The following is a 21,953-nucleotide window of genomic DNA, read 5'->3' on the forward strand; positions in this document are numbered from 1 at the left end:
TCTTAACACACTTTTTGATCTGTCGTTGCCTGAAAGGCATGGTACCAAACCATTTGCTCCTCCTTCAGTACATTCCTGTTGACTTCAAAAGACTGCTCTTGTAAGAAGGAAAGTGCTTGGTTTTGGTTTATTGATACAAAAGAGGAACACGATATAAATAAACTAGATGACTCGTGTGTGCCAATGCTTTCTTAACCTGAAAGTTCCCGATTTGTGTCAGTGTTTGCATGGGCTCTGGCTGCTGCACAACCTCAGTTCAACTGCAGCAGCTGGAGCCATGACCAAAATGGCCGTAGGATGATGCTCATTTTCAGGGCAAAGGCTGCAAATCCCGTTTCTTTTAAATAATGGCGAGCACACACTTACATGGCAGTTATTTGCATTTTAGGTTGCCTGGCCAATTAATGCCTCTTCAGGTGACCTAAACTGAGGGAAAAACCCAAACCCTCGCGTGTGCATGCAGTTGTCATGTACATGGACTTATCGTTGCCCCCGATTTTAAAGGCCGTTTGAAAACACGAAGTTAAATATTTAACATATTAAACAGGTGTAACATAGGACTTGAAGAAACAAGCAACGGGAGCAGACTCAGCGCCTTCCCAACCTCCGGCGGCCCGGTCCCGCCCGGCCCGGCCCGGCCCGGCCCAGCCCGCCCCGGCCGGCGGCTCCCGCCCAGGCCGCCCCGAGGGCCGGGCGGGCGGCGGAGGGGGCGGCTGCGCGCCCCGCCGCCGCCCCGGTTGGGAAAGAGCAGGAGCTGGGGGTCGGCCCCGCTCCCCCGCACCACATCGGTGCCGCGGCCCCGGACGCGCGGGGAGCCCCCCTCCTGCCCCGGGGGGAAGCCGCCGGCCCGGCGAGGCGCCCGCCCGCCGGCGGAAACTACAACTCCCGCGAGGCTCCGCGCGCGGCGCGGTGCACGACGGGAGCTGCCACCTCTCCGAGGCGGGGGAGGGGGCGAGCCGCTCCCCCGGCGCGGGCGGGCGCGCGTGCGCAGGGCGGGCGCGGAAGGGGGCGTGGCGGGCGGCGCGGGCCCTCCCCCCCCCTCCTGTGTGTCGGTTTGGGGCTCCCGTCGCCATTTAGCGCGGAGACCTCCCCGCGGCGGCTCCCGCTCCCTCCTCCCCGCCGCGGCGCGGGGTGCCACCCGGACTCGGCTCACCTGTGGCGGAGGCGGCGGTGGCGGCGGGCGGCCCCCGGTGAGGAGAGGCTGCGAGCCGCGGGCGGGGGGCAGAGGAGGGTTTCCGGCTCCGTGCGAGGCGGCGGCGGCGGCGGCGGCCGCTTGTTGGAGGGAGCGCGGCCCGGCCGCGCGCGGGCGGTGGCTGCCTGCCGGGAGGTGGAGGCCGCGGCCGCCATGGGCGCCCCTGCGAGGCGGGGCTGAGCCCCCCGGCCCCCCGTTCCCTGCCCCCTCGCCGGGGTGAGGGCGCTGGGCCTGCCCAGGCCTCCCCCGCCCGGTGCGAGTGACCGAGCGCGGCAGCTTCCTCCGCGGCCGGCGTGCGGGGCCTGCCCCCCTCTCCTCTCCCTGCCTCGCCTCCCGGCCCCTTCCTCTCCTCTCCCCGCAGGCCCTCACTCCGGGGGGCGCCGGGCCTGCCCCGCTTTCTCTTCATCGCCGGGGAATAATTGCAGCGCGCTCCCCTCGCCTCAGAGCAGCCGGGCGAGGCACCGGCTTCTCCCCGGTCGGGGGCCTGCCTCGGGGCGCCTCCCTCTGCGCCCGGGCGCGCTCCTTGGGGCTTTCCCTTCCCCTCGCCGCCCCCATCCCCGCGCCCCGTCTGCGCTCCTGGTGCTCCATGTCGGCCCCGCTGCTCGGCTCCCCGCTGCAGGATGGATGCAGACACTGACCGGGGACCCACCCCGCCGGCCCAGCCTCCCCAGCAGCCGCCTCCCAGCTCCGCCGTAAGGAGCCCTTGGGACCCTCCTCTGTTGCAGCTGCAACGGCAGCCGCGGACAGGCGCGCTCCCCGCTCAGTGACCGGCCCCTTCCCTCGCCTCTCCCCCGCCGCCGCCTCGCCCCAGCAGCGCTCCCCCGGGGCATGATGTCGGGGGGCGCCGCAGACAGCGGCACCCCGGCCCCTCGCTTCCTGGCTCCCCCGCCGCCGCCGCCCAAGAACGGTTCCAGCTCGGACAGCTCCATCGGGGAGAAGCTGGGAGCCGCCGCCGACCACGGAGCCTCCGGGGCCGGCGGAGCAGGCAGCGGAGCGGGGAGCGGAGGCCGTAGTGAGGAGTACCGGCGCCGCCGCCACACCATGGACAAGGACAGCCGAGGGGCGGCAGCCACCGAGCACCGCTTCTTCCGCCGTAGCGTGATCTGCGACTCCAACGCTACGGCCTTGGAGCTACCCAGTTTGCAGCCCGCAGCGCCCTCGGCCCCTGTCTCGGGAGGCAGCGCAGCTCCGTTGGTCTCTCCTCCCGAGTGTGCCAGCCGGACCTCTTGCATCGCTGTCAGCGCCACCCAGGCTCCCTCGCTGCTGCAGCAGCCACCGCCGCCTGCCCCGCTTCCCCTCGAAGGACAGCCTGCTCAGGAGCCCCCTGCCACAAAGGATGCCGCCCCGCTGCTGCCCAAGGAGGAGGAGGATGAGGCAACCGCGCTACCCGCCACCAGTGCCGCTGGCAGCGTGTCAGCTGCCAGCCGGGAATTTGAGGAGCGGAGAACACAGCAGGAAGACATAGAAGAGCTTGAGACCAAGGCAGTGGGCATCTCCCCGGATGGCCGCTTCCTGAAGTTTGACATCGAGATTGGAAGAGGCTCTTTCAAAACTGTGTATAAAGGACTGGATACGGATACCACTGTGGAAGTCGCCTGGTGCGAGCTGCAGGTAAAATAAATAAAAATTGTGAATTGCCAAAGTACTGTCACTCTCCCAGGTGCTAGGCTGTGTGCTTGAAGGAGGTAAAATCTGTCAACTCGAGGTCTGCTTTATTCAGACAGGAGACTGCAGACCTTACCTGAGTCGCTCCTTTGGAAGAAAGGTGCAGCCTTCCCTTGGAGTCAGTTTGCCTTTTAATTCTTTTAAATACTCTCCTCTCTGAAGAGTTTTTTAGCTTTACTATCAGAAAATGTACGACAGTTCTGTTTCTTATAGCGTTTTGCATTTTACGCCTCCAAAAGGTAGCTTGAAGGATTGTAAAAATAATTGTACACAGCTTCAGGAGGCTGAGGGAAAATGTGTAAGTGAATGTCAACTTGAGCTAGCCTTAATTTTTCAAAATTTGTTTAGGTGTATTACTTAAGAAAAAATATTAAAATGTTAATTTCATAGACATTTCATATGTTTGTGGTAGTGGATTCTTGTAGGAGGTAACCCTAGAATATACATGAAGTCATGTAGTGCATCACATTGTTTAGTTTTGCAAAGCTGTTTTTTTCATTCTGAGTTATAGGGTTCACACTTCATGCAGGCACAAGGAAAGGAAGAAAGTAATTGTCTCCCTTCTGAAGCTTTAACACCGCCCCCCCCCCCCCCCCCCCCCCGAAGTTTAACCTTTCCAAATGACTGGTGGATTAAACTGGGCTAAGACACTACTCTTTTACGAAGTTTCTGGTCTGAGCAGAGCCAGAGTTCTGCAGAAGCCCAGTTTAACGATGGCAAGAACACCCTTAGTTCCGCACGAGTCAGAGCTTGTATAACCAAGGTGCAGGTTGCTGTGCAACAACTTTAAAAGAAGTGGGAAGAGCTTGGAGTACCAGGAACAAATACCTGGTGCACTAGTTTGTTTTCAATGCCTCAGCGTTAAATTAAAATGATAGTGCTTGCTTTTTAGTGTTGGGTTTTGGTGCAATCCGTAGAGGCGTTCATGTAGTATGGCTTTTTTGTTGTGTGCATTCCCATCCAATTTAGGACAGACGAAAGAGCATTGGGTCAAAATCCCAGAGGTCTTTGAGGGGTTTTTAAGCAGTTAGCTGCTCACAACTGACCAATTGCAGTAACTGCACCAAAACTTTCTTCCCCTCAAAAGCAATTTTACATCTATTCCAGTCAAACTGAGAGAATTTATTACGAGATTTCTCAATTTGTATTCATATTTGCTTTTGGATGGTTGCTCAGGTGTTCTACTGGTATCTTCGTTGATTATGTTATTGCCATTATTCTATGCTTACTGACTGTGGAAGCAAGCTTCCCGTTTTCTTTGTGACCCTTAAGCATGCCTTGCTTCTCCATGCTAGCTACATACTTATTGTGGTCTTCTTTTGAGCATTAATTTTAAGTAAAAAAGTAAAATTGTCCAGCGCTGGGCTCTGCTTAAACTGTTTATGTGCAGTTTGAACAGAGAGGAGATTAATAATCCACCAGAATTATACGATTTCTATTTGAAATTTTGTTCTTTGCAATTTTGGAGTTTCTTGACTTTAACCCCTGAAATCTATTTTAGTCTTCACACTTCACTTACTGATCAGAAACTGAAGTCAGCTTGGCCTCAGTCACTTTGCTAATATTGCCTCTGTAGAAGTGTCTTAATCATCATCAGTACCATGTGGACAAGCTGTCTAAAGGAGCACCTTCTTTGAAGTAATTTAATAAAGAAGCTCATTTATAAAAGCCGTGTTGCTGAGCTTTCAATTGATTGAAGAATTTCATGAGTAGTATTTAAAATGACAGATTGCAAAAGCATGAATGAAAATATTTGATGTTTTGCTTGGAGGTTAACTACGTTACAGGAGTGCCCTGTGGGTTAAATTATTCTGAAGACTAGTTTTCCTCTCGTAAGGAGACCATGTACAAAATGACAAGTTTGAAACAGCAATATAAATTTTATAGCTGTTAAAAGTATTTGCTGAAGGAGCTAGACTCTACAGCCAGTAGAATATTTTAAGATTAAGTGCTGTTTTATTGTTTGCATTTAGAAATAAAAGGAGGAACTTGGCATTTGTTGGTATGATGGGTACATCCTCTTCTTTAGGAAAACGTAATTGTTGACAGGTTAGTGATATTCGTTATGCATGATTTGTATCAAAATACAATCTGAGTTCACCTAGATGGACTGAAATTTAGATGTCATTGGTTTTCCAGAATGCCGTGGTGAACCTTCGAAGCATAATTATTTTATTAGGGAAATGTGAATGTGAATTCTTCTATGCTATATTACACCAACCATAACTAACTGATGATTCCTTGTAATTGTATTGAAATAATGTTCCTTAGCAATAGAAGAGCTTTTCTTCTCTGTACTCATGCTGGCAAGCGTAGGCATCCTAGATGTCTCACCTCTCTAGAGTCTTCTCAACAGTTCTACTGTAGTGCTGCTGGAATGAGGCTGCTTGGCATGATTATGCAGACTAAGTTGTTCCTCTCATGGCTCGTCCAAAGTTGATAAAGGTGTATTACAATTCTTGATTGCAAGATGTAAAACAGAGAACAGTTTGTACTTTTGCAGAGTCTTTGGGCATACGTTCTTTTAAGGCTCTTCTAGCATACCTCGAATGCCTCAGTTTCTTTAAAACTTCTGCTGCTTGTAAGAAAACGAGATGCTAGCTGCTTTCAACTCAGTTAAACTACGGTATTTAAGTATTGGAGCAAATTCTGTCGTAGGAATCTTGTGGGTCAAGGATAACACAGAAGGCTTCGTGATGGTCTCTGGCAGAATGACTTTTTAATGCTGAATAATGCAACTCTACCTAATTTTTATGTATGTGCTCTGTAGTGATAAAGTGTAAAATCTGAGAATATCAATATGCTTCCTTTCAAAGGGAGTTTGGGTGCTGTTTATCGAATGCAGCTTGGGTTTCCAAGTTGCTGCTGCTCTTCTGGAGTGTATTGCTCCATATCCTTAAGAAGGCTCTCGAACTGCCTTGTAGTGCCCCTTATGCTTGATGTACTGAACTGTGGAGGAAATAGAAGAAGAAAGAGCTGAAATTTTATGGGTGACCTAATGGTGGTGTTAGTATCTCCAGCAAGGGAGGTCCTGGCCAATACTCTAGTTTTTCTTGATCTGGGGAAGATGGGAAGATTTGATTTGAAGGAATTGAGTATTTCAAGGTTGCTTATAGATGAGCAACAAAATTCTAACAAAAGTGTGACTGGTGGACTATCCTAATTTACTTTGTGGCCTGTCTATATGAAGCAAATTGTAACTGAATCTAGTTTGAATATTGGATGCAGGTATTTAAATGTGCAATATCTGCCCTGCCGTGAGTGTAGTGGAGCTGTGAAGAGCTCAGCAGCAACTGCTTAGGGCCAGTGCTCGGCTTCAGTTACTGCAAGGAAATGTGTAGCATTAGCTTTCAAACCCTTTTATTCCCATTGTATATATTCATCTCAACTCTAGTTATTCTGAGTCAAGTGTGCCTCCTACTGTTGTCATTAGGACATCTCATAAATTGAGTGAAGTAGTAGTTAGGGTTACTGCTTTAATGATCTTTAAATAAGTAGAAGTTGACAAAAGTTGTTACTGCCACCGTTTTCTATTTTAATTTAAAATAACTCTTCCTGTACAATCGTGTTACTGGTTAGTCTTTTTAAATTATGTTTCTGAGCAGTAAGTCTTTTGTCAGCTCTGTACGGTTCAGGTAACGTTGTGGCTAAAATGTGATGCCTCTTCCTGTTTCATTAAGTCTATCTGTGTGAAGTAATAATCTTATACCAAAGGTAGCAAGAGTCACATAGTTGACTGTAAAAGCCAAATCTTAGGGGTAAAGTGTCATCCTCGGAGTCCCTGTTTCAGTTTGAGTTGGTTTTAAATCAAGACTGTCATTTAACTTGGCCATTCTTACCCTGGCTTCAGTGCAGTGTGAGGTTAATTGTGCTTAACGTGAACTGCTGAAGGGGAAAAGGAGGTTGAGGGCTGTCTCTAAGTGAGCTAGAGCTTCTGGGGGTAAGAAAGGAGTTCGAGACGTGAAAGTGATGCAAAAAGAGTGTGTTGTACTCATTACTACTTTGAGGGGAAGCTGAATGTGAATTTGGTTACCTTTAGTTATAAATCTTCTGAGTAATAGTGTAGGTTATACATATGCAATTCTGTTGCGGACTGTTAACTATAGATGAAGTGTAATGTACAAATACTCCAACTTACAAATGGGTTTTTCTTTACATAGGCAGTAGCAATGAAAAAAACAGTTGAGAACAAACATAATGCCATAACCAAATGTGAATCATAAGATTCTGTAGTGCACTCTGGTAAAAATGATAATGCAACTGGTCGTCACTTTATTACAGGAAGTAGCGAGGTGCTAAATAATATTTCCATATGTCAGAATTTTTGAGTGTAACAATATATAGAAGTTAACTTAAAACTCACAATACAGGAAGTTGCTTGGATATGATGTATATCTTCACTTTCAGTGACACTTCAGATTTAACTATAACTATCTTTATCTCTTAGACTTAAAGCTTTATTTAATACTGATTTTTTAGGTCTGCAGACAGCAATGGAGTGTAGTTTCTATACTCTGGAGTATAGACTCCACTGCAGGCTCATCATGATAAACATCAGCTTACTGAAGTCAAAGTATAATTCTTAAAAATCTCTTTGCTTTCTGAACTGGCTGAGCTGGGAATGTTTCAGAAGCTGCACATTCAAGTCTGACAACCAAAAAAGGTCTTGTAACACATAACTGTGGCATCCTGTATTTTTTTTTTTTTAAAGCTGGTTGCATATTGCTCACTAGGAGGCTTGACTGCAAAGATGGTAGCTCTGAGGCACAATTGTATAGCTACATTAAAACAAAATGGAAAAACAGATCAAAACCTTTGTGCAGAGAGGAAGCTGAGGAGTATGGAGCTGGAATTCATCTGTCTGCTAAGTGCTATTGAAAAATTATTACGTTCTGCTAGTTCTGGAGGAATAGTCAACATCCTGAAACAAATATATGTTCTTTGAAAGCTCTAACTGTGGTTTAATTCTGAATATTTTAAAATATATTTTATAAAACTTCTGCTAAGACAGGTCAAGCTTGAGTCTAATCCAGTATGGTGACTCCCATGCCTAGCCTATACTTCACATCAGTGTTTAAAGTAACTCTGCTAGTCTATGAGCACAACTATATGTGGCTACAGCCACTGTAACAGCAGGAGTGTGCCTCCTGTTCATGACTGCTTCTGGCTCAGATGCGTAATTGTCACAAATGTAGATTAATAAAGGTATGTGACAATCTGTGTGAACATCATTCTGTCCTTATTAGCAATTTCTCTGTTTTCAGCTCTACAAATTCCAAAATACTGAAAGCAAAAAGCTGTGAAACCAGAAGCATCTAATTGGTTTATAACATTTTCAGGTTACACTGGATTTCCAAGTGTCTTCAAGTGCACATGTGTAGGGAGCTTGAAATTTTATGCAGTAAAGTTAAATTTTCTATTGGTGTTCCATGTCATAGGGTAGAACAAGTTACTGGTACTTACTGGCTTCAAATCTCTGATGGGCAAATTTCTGCTTTGGCTAATGAACAATATCCAGCCATATTCCTGAGTGTTTGTGCTGTAATTGATACAGTTGACAACTTGATAAATGACATGGGAAGGGAGCCAGGCTAATTACCTGCAGAAGTATAAACAGTGGTCAGGCTCCCTCAGACTTTACAAAGGTGACCCTGAAAGAGAGAAGGGAGCTTTAAAATACATTCTGGAGCTGCAGCTGTTAGGAGACGTCTACTTAGGAAAATAATCTTACCTCAAAGGGATATCGCTTTTGGAGATGGCTGTGGTTCAATTGGTAACTGGCTGGTTGTGAGGCAATAAATATAATTGGATAAGTGCATTCTGAAAATGCAGCATTTCTTGTGGAAATAAACAGGTTCTTATTTGTCTGTTTGGGTGGGTTTGAGAGCTGCAGAGTTAAATCTCTTAAATGAGATTTGTTTTGGGCTGTTGTGGTTTTAAATAAAAATGCTTAGCTTTATAACTAAACTTTTGAGGGCTAAGGAACAGTATTAGGACTATAATCTTTCTCTGAAAGGGGAAAAAAAAAAAAAAGCCCTCACCTGATAAAACTCCCTGGAGACATCCTGTATAGAGTCCTTTGAGAGCTGTCTAGCAGAGTAATAAATAAAACAAGCAATAATAGATCTGTGGTAGTCTCCATGGATGCAGTGTATGGTGCAGTGTAGATTCAGTACCTTTTGGTTAGCAACATCCCTCTGGGCCACATGTCCTTCTTATTTTGTCGTCGTTTTTGTTTCATACCAGCAGCTTGTTAAACAACACAGCTCGGACTGTCACCGAGGTTCTCCATACTGCATGTGACAAAATTTGTGCTAAGCAGTGGCAGCCTTAATGCTTCCTGTCATGCATCTCTTCAGAAACTCTCGCTTCCTCTGAAGATTAGCAATGTTTGTTTTTTTTTTTTGAGATCACTAATTGGTTCTTCCAAATCATGCTTCAGTTGAAATAAAAGTTGAGTATTTTTCTGTTTCAGTCTTTAAGTTCACAGTTTCAAGCTTGTCTTAGTCTTCAGAACTATTAACTTACGGAAAATGGAAATGCAGACATAATGGCTGTAACATTTGGGCTGTAAGAAAAAAGAATAAATATCACGCAAGTTTGCAGTGCTTCCGCAGCTGGGCATAAGCCTTTCTCTTGGCAGAGCATGTATGGGTTTTTTTTAATAGCAGATGGTAGAAAGTTACTGGTTTTGACTCTTAAAACTTTAGATAATGATTCCATGGTTTTAACTTGATCATGCCGTGTGTACACCATGTCTGGAAAAACACTCTTACGGTGTACTTGAAACAGTTCCTATTCTAAATAGCTGGATTTGTAGTGCTGCTTGAAAATTGATTTCTCAGAGTAGTTGAAGGCTTTTATCTAACATGAAGCATCTGAAAATCTTTTCAAATATGGTGTTAAAATTCTTGTCCTAACAAATGAGAGTCAACTTTTTATGCTGGCTTCCTAAGTATTTTTGTGGAAGCTGCTTAGAGTTGCCAGGACTTTCTTCTAGCTGATTTTGAGAATGATTCAGGGTATGTACTGAAAATTAAACAGTGTTTGAATGTCTCTGGTCAAGATACTACAGATATCTTTCTCTACCTTACTTCCAACTTCCTCAACAAATTGTCATAGCAGCACTTCTCAAGGTGTGGTTTTGATTGCCCTCGTTATTCCCCTTTGGAGAGCCAGGGGAAGTGAAGAGGTGACTAGGATTGAATCTGTGGCTCACTTGAGGTCATCCTTGAGAGAGGGAGCTTGCTCACTTCTTGTCTTATGGGCACAGACTGCAGAATACTCCTTAAGTCTATGCAGCAAAGGATAAACTTTGTGTTAATGATGTTTTATGCTATGTGATGCTATCCTCTTAACCCAAAAGGAGATCCTTGCAACAAGATCATCACAGATGTTGCCAAGTCGTCTTTTTTCTAATAAGCCAGAGTAAAATAACTGGGATGGAATACAGTGACCAGAAGAATACAGATTTGGTTCTCAAACATATTCTGAACTTTTCACCTGGTGATGACAGGCACATTGCACATACCCAGATTATTCTAAAGCACTTCCAGGTTTGCCTGGGTAATTCTTAGCAGCACTGTATGTTACTTTGCATGGCTCAAAAGCAACTTAACATGCTCTTAGTTTATTTTTCAGCAAAGGAAACTGCAGCCTGCTAAAAAATAGAGTTGTGTTGGGTTTTTTTTTTGTCTTCCAGAAGCTGTTTAAGTATTAATATCTACGATAAGCAGTTTTTACAAGGATAACTCATTCTAAATCACTCCGGGAGGCAAACTTACCAAGCTTGGAGGTATCGTTTTAGGTATAAGCAGAATCTTTGGGATTGCTACCTGCATTCTTAGTTTGGAAATCCTGCAAAAAGTATGTTTATACTTGATGGCCATCTATCTTGTAACTAAAGTATCTGTGAGCTTTTAAGTGATGAGTCAATGATGCTGGAACTATTGCTTTGCCCAGGGCTGTGTGTTTTAATGTAGGGGATGCAGTTTCTTTTTGTACTCAGTGTGCCCAAGAATATGATTCTGAAATCATCCGATTCATCTGTTGGCAGTAGTCTGGGCAGCAATTCTCTGGAGTATCTGTTGCCAGGACAAGATCACTGTGGTGCTTTTCAAGTCTTCTAATTCTGTGAGTGGTTAGCAGGACTCCTTTTAGCACATGACCAGTAAGATTAAAACAAAGGGGAAGCTTTGGCAAGTCTGATAACTTGTGATATGGATGCTATATTTTGAGCTGTAGTTCAGAATGTTTCAGATCCTAGTGCCTGTGTTAATAAGCAGTCATTGATAGGAACTTTTGATACCTATCCACTGAACAGCTGTTTTTATGCTTTAGAACAGCAGATGGTGTGGAAAATAAGCTTTATTAGACCCCTTATATGAGGGAGAAGCTTTGTTGTTTCTCTCTAGCTGTTCTGGATCATCTTTTTCAACTGGATGGTTTCAGCCATTCCTAATTTCATTGCATCAGTAGCTGAAGATAGCGGGTTCTGATAGGAGATTTCGGGCTAGCAACAGAAAGCAAAAAGCTACAAATGGAAAAACTCATTTAAGTGATTGAGAGTTTATTACCACCATTTAGAAGAAATTGAAAACAATAGGAATACTGATCTCTTTGTAGTTGGGGTAAATCTGAAACAACTGTGTAGGAATGCTGAGCTAAATGGAAGATAGTACAAAGCTGATACCATCAATTATGTGCATTTTATCTGGTTTTGGCCAGTTCATAATAGTCTCATGATAGTTTAAGACTATCCAAGTGATGGTGTTACCCAGTTTTTGTTGGACATTTTCCTCTCTTAGAGTAACCCTGGGACTTGTTTCTGCTTTGACTGTTGCTGGCAAGTTTATGACCCCAATCTGAATGTATTTTGACTGCTTCTATCCTGGCAAAGACTAATGACTTACAAACAATAACCCACAAATATTGCTATTAAAAGCTTCAGCAATCCAGGCTGATTATCTTAAGGATCTGCAAATCTGTGTGCACTTATGTAATATGCATCTGTTAATGACAGTTTCTGAACTGTTCGCAGGTTTTGCTTAAATGTTGCAAAATGTTACCGTGTCTGTTGTCAAATCTGCTTCTTTTAAGTGAGGCTTTTATTCCCACAGATATTTTTCAACATAAAACTATTTATGGTTTGTCTCTTTTCTTTATTCAGCTGCTTATGGTATGCTTTCATTTGGGAAATGTAAGTTGTGTATCTATATAAAAATGCAAGATGCTAACTTAATGTGCTCTGTTTTGCTATAGCTGGCTTGGACTCAGAGCCTTTGAGTCTTCCCTAAAGAAAAAATATGATAAGTGAGACTAAACTTGAATTGGAGAGTCCTTGAGAAGCAGTCTATTCAGACAAGTATCCTACAGTAAGAAATACTGTCTGAAAAGTGGTTGAAATTTTTTTTAGATTGCTCTCTCTGGATGTAGACAAGTAGAGATTGACAGTATGTAGAACGACCTTTGGGGGCATGGTTTTTGTTTACACTTATCGTGATTTGGGGCTTAGTGGGTTGTTAGGTTTGCCAGGAACAGTGTGCTAAAAATGGAGAAACTGCAGTAATGTCTGATACAAAAATAAGACTTTAAGTTTAGTTCTAGAATGTTTTTTCTGTGGTTTTTCTCTACTTCCTTTGCATCTTGAGCTTTTTTCTGCAGACAAGTGGCTCAAAAGCAGAATGCATTTCAGGTTGGCTGTACCTGTGGGGGAGAGAAAAAAATTACACAGGGCATTTGAATTTGTTTGCCTCTTGATGGCAACTGTGAGCCAGTTCAGGTGATGGTATGATTTCTTTTGCTGATCTCATTATACAAGCCTGAACGTATCTCAGAGGTTCAATGTTTACCCTCAGGAACAAAAAAAAAAAGTGAAGAGGCTTTGGGTTGCTGCTAAAGACTTAAATGCTGTAGTACATTAATAGATTGTGCATGGCCTATACCTGAAGATCTGTCATAAAAAAACCCTGTCATTAACACTCAAGTTTCCTCTAGGAAAACGTGCATCTGTTTTCTATGGGCTCCCTTTGGTTTTTGTAGACTACCTGCTTGAATGTTCAGTGCTGAAAAGTGGTTGTGACAACAAGAACAAAAAAACCAAAAAAACAAAAAACCAAAACAAAACAAACCCCTGTGAGAAATCTGAGGAGGAAGAACAACGAGTTTTGGCCTCTCAAGTAGTAGTCATCTTGTGTTTGTAGAAAGTTAAAAGATCCCAGGGAATTCTGGTTTGAGTTGCATTTGTTCTTGAGGTAAGTTTCATGTACGTAACAAATAAGTAGTTAACATCCTGTTGTTTAGGGACTCAATTTTTTTCTCTCTGTAGGAGAACAAATCTTTCCAGTTGCTTTAGATTGTAATGCAGCTATTTAAGAATGGTCCTGTAGTTTGTAATTTGTCCCTTCTACCTGGATGTTAGTAATGGAAACAATTTTGTCCAATTTTGTTGAGTTTCTCAAATTTATTCAGATATTACGCCTATAAAGCAAAACTTGCTACAGTCAGGTTAGACTAATATAGCTTAATATATACTGTTCACTTCCTTCTCTGCTTTTTTTGAAAGACTGATGATTTTTCTTACAGTTGGTGTCCCTAGGGAGTTTCCAAGGTGTTTGCATAGATGTATCAAATGGCGTATAGAGGTTGTCGTGGAACTGTGTATGTATGGAGAGGGTAAAAAAAAAAAGTGCCACAACAGTAATATGACACAAATTACAGCATATCAGTGCAGCTGAACATGACTAAATATATATGATACCACTTCAAATAGGAAAAATAGCCAGTTGTCTTGTCTACATATTGGGACTAGGGTTAAAAAAAAAGTTTTTCTTCCTCCCATCCAGTATGAAATCTTACTTCTTAAATTTGGGCGAATCCCAGAAAACTAAACAGAATTGAAGTTTGCTTTATTGGTGTTGGAGACTCTTAAATCTGTAATTACTGTTGACTTAAGTGGTTTCTTCTAAGGAACTTTGAGAGTTGAAAAGGCATTTACAAGACAAAGATGAGGAATAGCAAAAAAAATTGTTTCTGAAGATGTACATGACATGAATTTTAAAGTTTGAGGACCAGGCAAGTTTAAACAATGAATCGATTCTGAAAGTTTCCCATTGCTATGAATGGCTCGTTCATGAAAGTATCATTAATATAATACTTGTACTGAAGTTTGTCAATTTCTTCACCGCTTTTTGCCAAAATACCTCCCTTTGTATGCTTAGTTTAGTAATATCTTATTGAATAAGCTATGTACTGTTGACATACCTCAGTTTCTCAGTTTTTTACAGATTTGTGGATTAAATATTTGTGTAACTTACTTTACACGTTCATGTAATTTTATGCATGTGTTCAGACTTTGAGCTGTATAAGGGCAGCAGCCAGGAGTGATGAATGTTTTGTTGCTATTTGTTGTGGGTTTTCTAGTATTTTGTAATAGTGAACCTACACATTTTGTCTCTAAGGTAAAACTTTGTGACCATAATTCAGGTGTTTGAAAGAGTGTTTTTCTTTTTTTTTGAACTGGAGAGACAGTGTTAGGTTAACGGTTGGGCCTGGTTATCTTAAAGGTCTTTTCCAACCTAAATGATTCTATGTTCTACCCCAAACCAGCATCTGTGGCCTAGTTAGTGGTAGATGACTAGCTGTTCCAGAAGGCTTTCTGGATCTGTTTTCTAAGATATATAGATGAAGAGCTCTAAAGTGTTGAGTTGAACAAGGGAGAGAGAAACTTTGCAGAGAATTGCTACCCCAAATGTAGAGATGTTGGGAAAACTCCTAATGTACCTATGCTATAAGTGGTTTCTGCTTGATAAACCCACACTGTAAAATCCCATTATTCCTTGGCATCTGGGAGAAAGCATCCTTAGATTCTAAACCATGTAAGTGATAGGGTTTTGAATTTGAGGTTGCTGATAAACTGATTCAGAAGAATCTGCAAGAACTCTGGTAGCCCTTTTTTTCCCCGTCTGAAAAATAACACTAGTGCAAACAGTAATTATCTCAAATGGTGAAGCAAAGAAATGGTTCAGTTTTGTGAAGAAAGCTTAAGTAGCTTTAGATTAAGTTGGGCTAACCAAAGGAAGTATGCCAGGATCAGCTGTGCTAAAGTAGCTAGCTGTACCTTCAACATCAGCAAAATAACTCCCAAAATTCTTTTTGTGGTAGCCTCTGTTATTTACTATTATTGCAAATTGCTGGTTGGTGTTCTGGATTGTTTAACTGAAGGTTTGCTTCACTACATTTCTTCAGTGGTTTGACCTCTGTCAGAAAACAGTTGTGGCTTCTAATGTGGCAGCTTATAAGATAATACTGAATTTCTTAAATATGCTTGTGTTGTGTGATTTTACTGTTGTATCGCATCCGAGAGCATATGTTGCTCAACTTCTGATCTTTAACTTTTTGCAACAAACCACACGGTTTGGGTAAACTTGTAGAATTTGAAGGAACGCAACTACTCTATCTAAAATCACTGATGCCTATCAGTTGAATCATTACCTGATATTTATGTTAGCTAGGTTAGTGTGGATGAGTGCAGTTAAAAAGCAGCAGGCTGTAAGCATAGCGACGTTTAAGTGTATTTTGTCACTTAAGAGGAGTATGAAATCTGAGGAAGTTGGAGTTGGAATTTAGAATGGAAAGAATGAGTTGGTTGACGATGTAGAAAACTATTTTCCACTTTCCCTTTGACTTTTGTCCTTATCTTCTCTGGCAATAATATGCAGGGAAATGGTATCTTTTGTTTTTCTTGTTCCTGTGTGGGAATGGTAATTGTTCTTGCTTCTTACCTGTTCAGGAAGTATTCTCATTCCTCCCCCTCAACAAAACACTGTATCAGTCATTGCCAATGTTGCTTTTTTGCTTTATTTTCTAACTTTGGCCTTCCTGAATCCTCCTGTGGTCCCTGTATAAGCCATCTGACAAAACAAGGATTTTTTTTTTTTTTTTCCTCCCCTCCCCCCGCACTCTGGAATGAAGCAGGTTTTCTATCTGCGTCTGTGTTCAGCTACCCTGTGTAGCGAGAATAACGAGCACGGTTAAAACCTGCATCTAAATTTTGACTCCTGGAGCTGCCTTCTTCCAGACTTAGATTTTCCAGCTGGTAAATCAATCTTATCCATGGAAATGTGCTTATGTTTCTCTTGGGAATTTGCCTTATACTCTTGCCTTCTCCCGTCCTCTTCTCAAGCCAGATCTCTTTCCAGGAAGGGAAAAAAAAAATCAGTGAACTAGATTGAGCTTCAGCTGAATAGGATGTCTCATTTCAGATATACTTTCTGCTGCTTCTCAAATGACTGAAACATAAGTGACAGCTGAGTTGTCTGTCTGTCATGGGTCAAGGGCAGTCCAACTCAGCAGTTTCCCTTTCCTCTTTGAGTTTTGTTTGGAAGCAGTAGTGATTTGCCATTCTATATAGTCATCCTCTTGTCATGAAGACCAGATGGAAATACGTCAGTTGTTTCATGTATAAATACTCAGTCCAACAGCTGTGAGTTTATCAGGAGTCACTGGGATCACAAGTTGGTGACCAAATTGTTAGTTTAGAGGGCTGTAAGCATTACTCTAACTTGAAATAAAGCTGTACTATGAAACTGTTAAAAACAGTCTAAGACTCACTGAAAGAAGGAGGAATGAAGTTGAACCACTTCAATGCAAATTCCTTTTTCAGGTGAAGTTATAATTCTTTTTCTAGAGAATTACAGAAGTCCTCTTATGCTGCTGATGATAATGTTTCAGCCACTGATGCTAGATTTTACTGATGCTGTTCCTAAAGTAGTGAAAAGGATTGCTCTGAAATCTTCTAATTGTGTCCTTTCCTTTTGTAGTTTTATTAGGTAAGAACACTTATCCAGACTATTACCCAGTGGTCTTTTGGCCAGTTGATAATCCTCAGTCTGTGTTTCAATATGGATTTCTAGCAAAAAAGCTGAGATACCCGATGTGATCCTAGCTAACAATGAACCAAGTGTAATGAGATTCATAATAAATCTACTTGACACTGATAATTAAGAGGGTTAACTTGACTTTGCAGGTTGCAGAGGGCTTTTGTTGCCATCCATGTGCAAATAAGCCTTGATTTACTCCAATAATATTGAGAAAGGGGGGGGTGGAAGTCTGCCAATGGCCATTGGCTATTTGCTTGCAAAATGCAATGTGTTGCATGGGCTGCTGAGCATAATGTGAAACAAAGTGCCATAAAAAAACTTGAGTGCTAAGTACATGACTGAAAAAACACTTTAATGGGAGAATGGGCATGGTCATTAACTTAAAATAGCTTCTCTGCAGAAAACTAACATAAAAAAAGATTGTAGGTCTTGACTAGTGAAGACTGCAGTGTATAGGACTGAAACTGAATTAGAAATAAAACGAATTTGCAATAACTACAGACTTATGCTAAAAAGAACCCAAAAAAGCAGGGACATTAGCCATGTTTTAGTTGAACCACCTGCTTCTTAAACCTTGAGAGGACTTGTGCCCATTGCTCTAAAAAGCTTTTTAGTTCAAAGGGGTGCTTAAGATATTTTTAATGTCTATGGTTAACACTTTAGACAATGGAACAATAAATGCAGTTGACCACACTGCTTGCTCCTAGTCTCTGCAGGCCTCAAAAAAAAACCCAACCCAAAACCAAACCAAAACAAAACCCCAAACCACCAAACCAAAAAAAAACCCCCCACAAAACAAAAACCTGCACCACCCAACAACAACAAAAAACCACCCCCCCACCCCCCACCCCCACCCCCACCCCCCCCCCCGCCAAAGAAAAAGCCCACCAAAAAAACCCAAAACAAAACCCCAAAACATTGTCTGATTGAGTTGCTTTGATAGATCTAACTTTTGCTTCCAGGTACTTTGTGTTTCAGAAATGGGTTTCTTCTGGCTTGTAGGATTCACTACTGCAGCGCCTGTGGGATAGAAGCCCTTGCAGCCAGTATGAAAGAGGTGCTTCGCAGTTCTAGAGGTTTGAGGGGTCTAGTGGGAGTTAGGGAGGCCGAAGCTGTTCTGGAGTCCTTTAATGACGATTTTCTGGCCTTTGAATTGCACATGTCCTTCAGTGAAAACTTCTGATGTGTTTGAATCCACACAGCTGGTCTAGATGACGGGAACCGAGAGCATACTTTTCATTGACATACTGATGACATTTATGGATATATATTTTTAAAAGTCATTTGGATAAATGTTGGTGTTTTTTCAGCTGTATAGTGGTGTGTCATCTCTTGCTTTGGTGCCAGTCTTTCATCTGGAACCTCATCTGATTGGCCATTTTCTAGTTTAGTGTCAGGTTGACAGTTTGAGGGTCTGGGAGTCATCAGTGTGTGCGCTTGGAAATAGACAGCTAGGGTAACAGCTATACTTGCTTTTGTGGGTTTTGAACAGTCTGTTAGACGTGGTAGGACAACAAAATATCTTGAGCCTTGAATGATGACTTCTGTCAAGCAGAGATCAAAGGTCGTGGTGCTATGCACTTTATCACATCTTGGGACACATTCATCAAAGATAAGAAGGGTTGACTGTCTTATTGGGGAAACCGAGCTGAATTAATTTGCCTTTTTATCAGTTTAGTTTCACTTTTTTGTAAGCATCTGTGGCTATTGCATTGTTTGGTTTTTAGTTCTTCCTGAATGGTGGAAGTGCAGAGACTATTCGTATCTAGCCCACATGCCCACATTACCCTGGAGTATCTTAACAGGACTATGACTGCTGATGGTATAACTTAGAGACTCCAAATAATAGCACTTTTTTCCCCCCCTGTTCCTATTGAAATATGTGCCATGATTTTTGTTTTCTTCAGTGTTCCTACCTGATTCCTGCTGAGTGTCTATGAAAAAAAGTTTGATTGGATGAGGAGTCTTGGTTTCATATGTCTTGGATCTTGGCTTCTAATTCAATGTCTGACTAACACTAGTGATATTGTATAAGCTAACTGTAGGGACCCAACTGGTTATTCCATGACAAGTATGCCACTTTCCCTGAAAGGAGAGATGCAGAGGAAACTTAAGGACAGAAGGAGGCTTACCAGTAGACTTGAGTGGCACTGCAGCTACTTTCCATAGTTGTTACTGATGTGGGGCGATGTTAGGTTATTGTGCCTTATAGGTTGTGGATGTCAAGTGTGGTTTTCTTTGATCCTGAGGGTCAAGGTGATGATGCATATTGTGTGGTCTCCTATCTTGCTGTTTCTGCTTACCTTCTCCTAAGAAGTGAACTTACCCCACTGGATTACTTGCGGATCTAATTTGGATATTGCAGCTGTGGAGCTTCGGATAGAAAATACCTTCTGGAGTTACTAAACAGTAGTTCAAAGGACTGAGCTTCATGTGTTACATTTGAAGTGTTGTGCTTTAGAAAACGCAACCTGTGGAGCATTAATAGTTTTCTGATTTTATTCAGAAAAGGATCTGCAAATGGAGCGATAGTTGCTGTTAGCTCTTTACAGTAACTATTCTAAAAGCACTAGGAGTATGCTCTCATGCTGAGTAACTAAAAATCCAAGCATTATAGTATCAGTGAGATGAAGTTGCAAAAGAGAAGTCATTTTGAGAAGTTCTTTGGGTGAAGTGACATGAAGAGACATCTTGCTTACTTTTGCAGCCCCTCTAGGCATTGCTGGCAAAAATCCTACACAACAATTTAGTATTTGAATGTTCAGTGTAAGACTTGGTGACAGTGCCTAAAATTACGGTTAAAATTCACTCACCCAGTGTTAGGCAGCTGCTTACTGAACTCAGTTACTGCACTTTTTGGACCGCACGGTCAATCAAGCAGATTGAGAGGTCAGCTCTATAGCATAAGTATGTAACTTTCTGGAGTTTGGATCTGTAATGGTCTGTAGTTTTGCAAGCTGTCTTTGGAAGAAATGTGTTGGCAATGCTCTATATTTACATAGTGGTCATCTACTTTTGAATCCTTTACCAGGACACATGTGACTAATACATTAGGTAGCACCACTTAAGTTTGATTCCTGTCATAAGATCGTGTTTTCAGTTGCCCAGCTGGTGTGTACCTTAACCACCTGGGCCGCAAGTCTTCAAGCTAAGTGTCTGTCTTGACCTTAATTTTTTAAGAAGCTTCAGCCAACATGGTACAAATGCTTCAGACAAAAGCGCTTTCTTTGTTGCATCCATTGCATCCAAGCTTTTGTACTTCAGAGTTGTGAAGCAGGGACCTAAAAGCAGTATAGAGACAGGTGGGTTGTATTTACGCTGAGGAAGTATTTCCAAGTAAATAGTTTTCAGATGATAAAGCTTTAAAATAAATGACATTTTCTAGATTAGACTTACTTTTTTAAGCTCTAAAGACTTGATCCATGTTCTAGCCTGCCAGTAGTCCGTGTTAGCATCCATATGATGCTGTATGAAGCAGCTTGTTCAAATTACAATGCGTGTTGGCTTTATGTATAAATGTATAATTACTTTTTGTACAGCATGTGCAAGTTAAACCCCCAAGATGGGGAATGCAAGATAGAAAGCTGTACAATATAATTCAGTTCCCTTGTTTGTGTTGCAACTGTTTAAGCTAGTAAAGTTTAATATCCTCAGAAATGGCTTGCTTCATCAGGACATAAGTTTCTCTGGAGGAATAGGAATTGAAGCTTTCAAGTAGAAAATCTTTTCTGGAATAGTAGCCTCTATTTTTGCAGAAGCAGCAGACTTTGCAGCTATTAATCTCAGTGTTCAGATGATGGAGAACTAGCTTTGGTACTGGTATGTTTTAGTTAGTCTGATGCAAACATCTATGAAAATATACTGCTCAAATGGCTTTAGTTATAGTAAATTTGCATTTTGCAAAGTGAATTTTTTTATTATTTTAAAAGCAAATGCCCTTGTCAAAAATCTGTTTGCTTTCCCACAAGCCTTGAGGGAAAAATGATATGGATAGAATGGAATATATTTTTTACTAGATTTGGCAATTATCTTTATCCTTTTCTGTCTAATGTATTTTAAAATACAGGAGTTTGTATGCTTACAGTTTGGCCTTTTAAATACTTCTTGGATTTTTCATGTCAAACTGGACTCTTGATGTTCAGGGTTTAAGTGAAATAGGGCCCCCAGCAAACACCATTGCTATACAGACTGCGGAGTTAAAGAAATGTTTGTGGTTTTTTTAATGATAGTAGTCATGATCGTGCAGAAGGAGGGGAAAAATAAAAGCCCAAAGAAATGTATGTAAATGAAACAAGTGCAAAAAATATAAACAGTCTAAACATAGCTATAATCAGAGTAGTACTTGACTGCTTTTAGTTTTGTTCTGGTGTTTAATATCTAGCACATTGTATGGGAATTCCTTTTTAATTAGCTCAGAGCCAGGTCTGTGCTATGTCTAATGTTGTTTGTCCCTCCTGGAAAGTGGAAACTTGAAAGTGCTTTGGAAGGAAGGGTGGGCAGAAGTTTATAATAGGAGGAGGCAGTTATCCCTTGGATTACCTGGAAATTGTTCCCTCCGTTTTTAAAAATGAAATTCTGGATACTTGTAGCCGTAGTCTCTTCTATGGTCTTAAGATTTCACCATGTTCTTATGGTACTATCCCATTCCACTGTTTGTCTTCGGAAAGGACATGAATTTTGGAGAAAAGCATCCTATTTCTACAAAGCTGATCACTGCCAATAGATCTCATGTGAAGTCCTTATTTAGAAACAAGCATACTGAGGTCGGTTGAGATAAGAAGAGTTCATAGTGGCACAAATTTCAGTTTCTACCTTACACCCTTAGATGTGTGACTAATTCTGAAATGGAGTCGTTTGGACTGAGTCAGCAATTTAGTATGTTGAAAGCGCTCAGGCTATCTCGGTTTGGCTGGCTTGTATTGAGCATTAATTAGTTCTGCAGATGTAGAGCCAAACCGATCAGTTATGTGAACCTTCAACAGAAGGTGACTTAAGTATGGACCAGGTCTAGCTGAGGAAGCATACTTTGAAATAACAAATCGCAAGAAAGTTTCTGTGAGATTCAACATGTGTTGGAAGCATAGGAGAGATTAAAATAGCATCAAAAAACTAGCAGCCTCTGTAGCCAAAGTGCTCAGGGCAAGAGCAAGCGGGGGGGGGGGGGGGGGGGGGAAGGGGAACTGCAGTTCTTTGTTTGCAATGCAGTCTGGATTTTA

At 42.2% G+C, this 21,953-nt stretch overlaps 1 protein-coding gene across 12 annotated transcripts in view; it reads left to right on the forward strand.

The window, feature by feature from the left end:
• The first annotated feature begins 1,017 nt into the window (after positions 1-1,017).
• Positions 1,018-21,953, forward strand: part of WNK1 (WNK lysine deficient protein kinase 1) — a 108,666-nt gene continuing 87,730 nt past the window's right edge. For 5 of the 12 annotated variants that reach the window (XM_087765043.1, XM_087765045.1, XM_087765044.1 and 2 more), the window contains exon 1: positions 1,021-2,803. In XM_087765043.1, the coding sequence (XP_087621169.1) occupies positions 2,021-2,803 (783 nt within the window). In that variant the 5' untranslated portion in view covers positions 1,021-2,020. Of the gene's footprint in view, positions 2,804-21,953 lie in introns of all 12 variants that reach the window. The other 7 variants (XM_087765048.1, XM_087765050.1, XM_087765054.1 and 4 more) reach the window with 6 other exon arrangements.

Source organism: Nipponia nippon, unplaced genomic scaffold (genome assembly GCF_047370975.1).
Source record: "Nipponia nippon isolate SJK-2023a ecotype South Korea unplaced genomic scaffold, ASM4737097v1 scaffold_3, whole genome shotgun sequence".
Lineage (NCBI taxonomy): Eukaryota > Metazoa > Chordata > Aves > Pelecaniformes > Threskiornithidae > Nipponia > Nipponia nippon.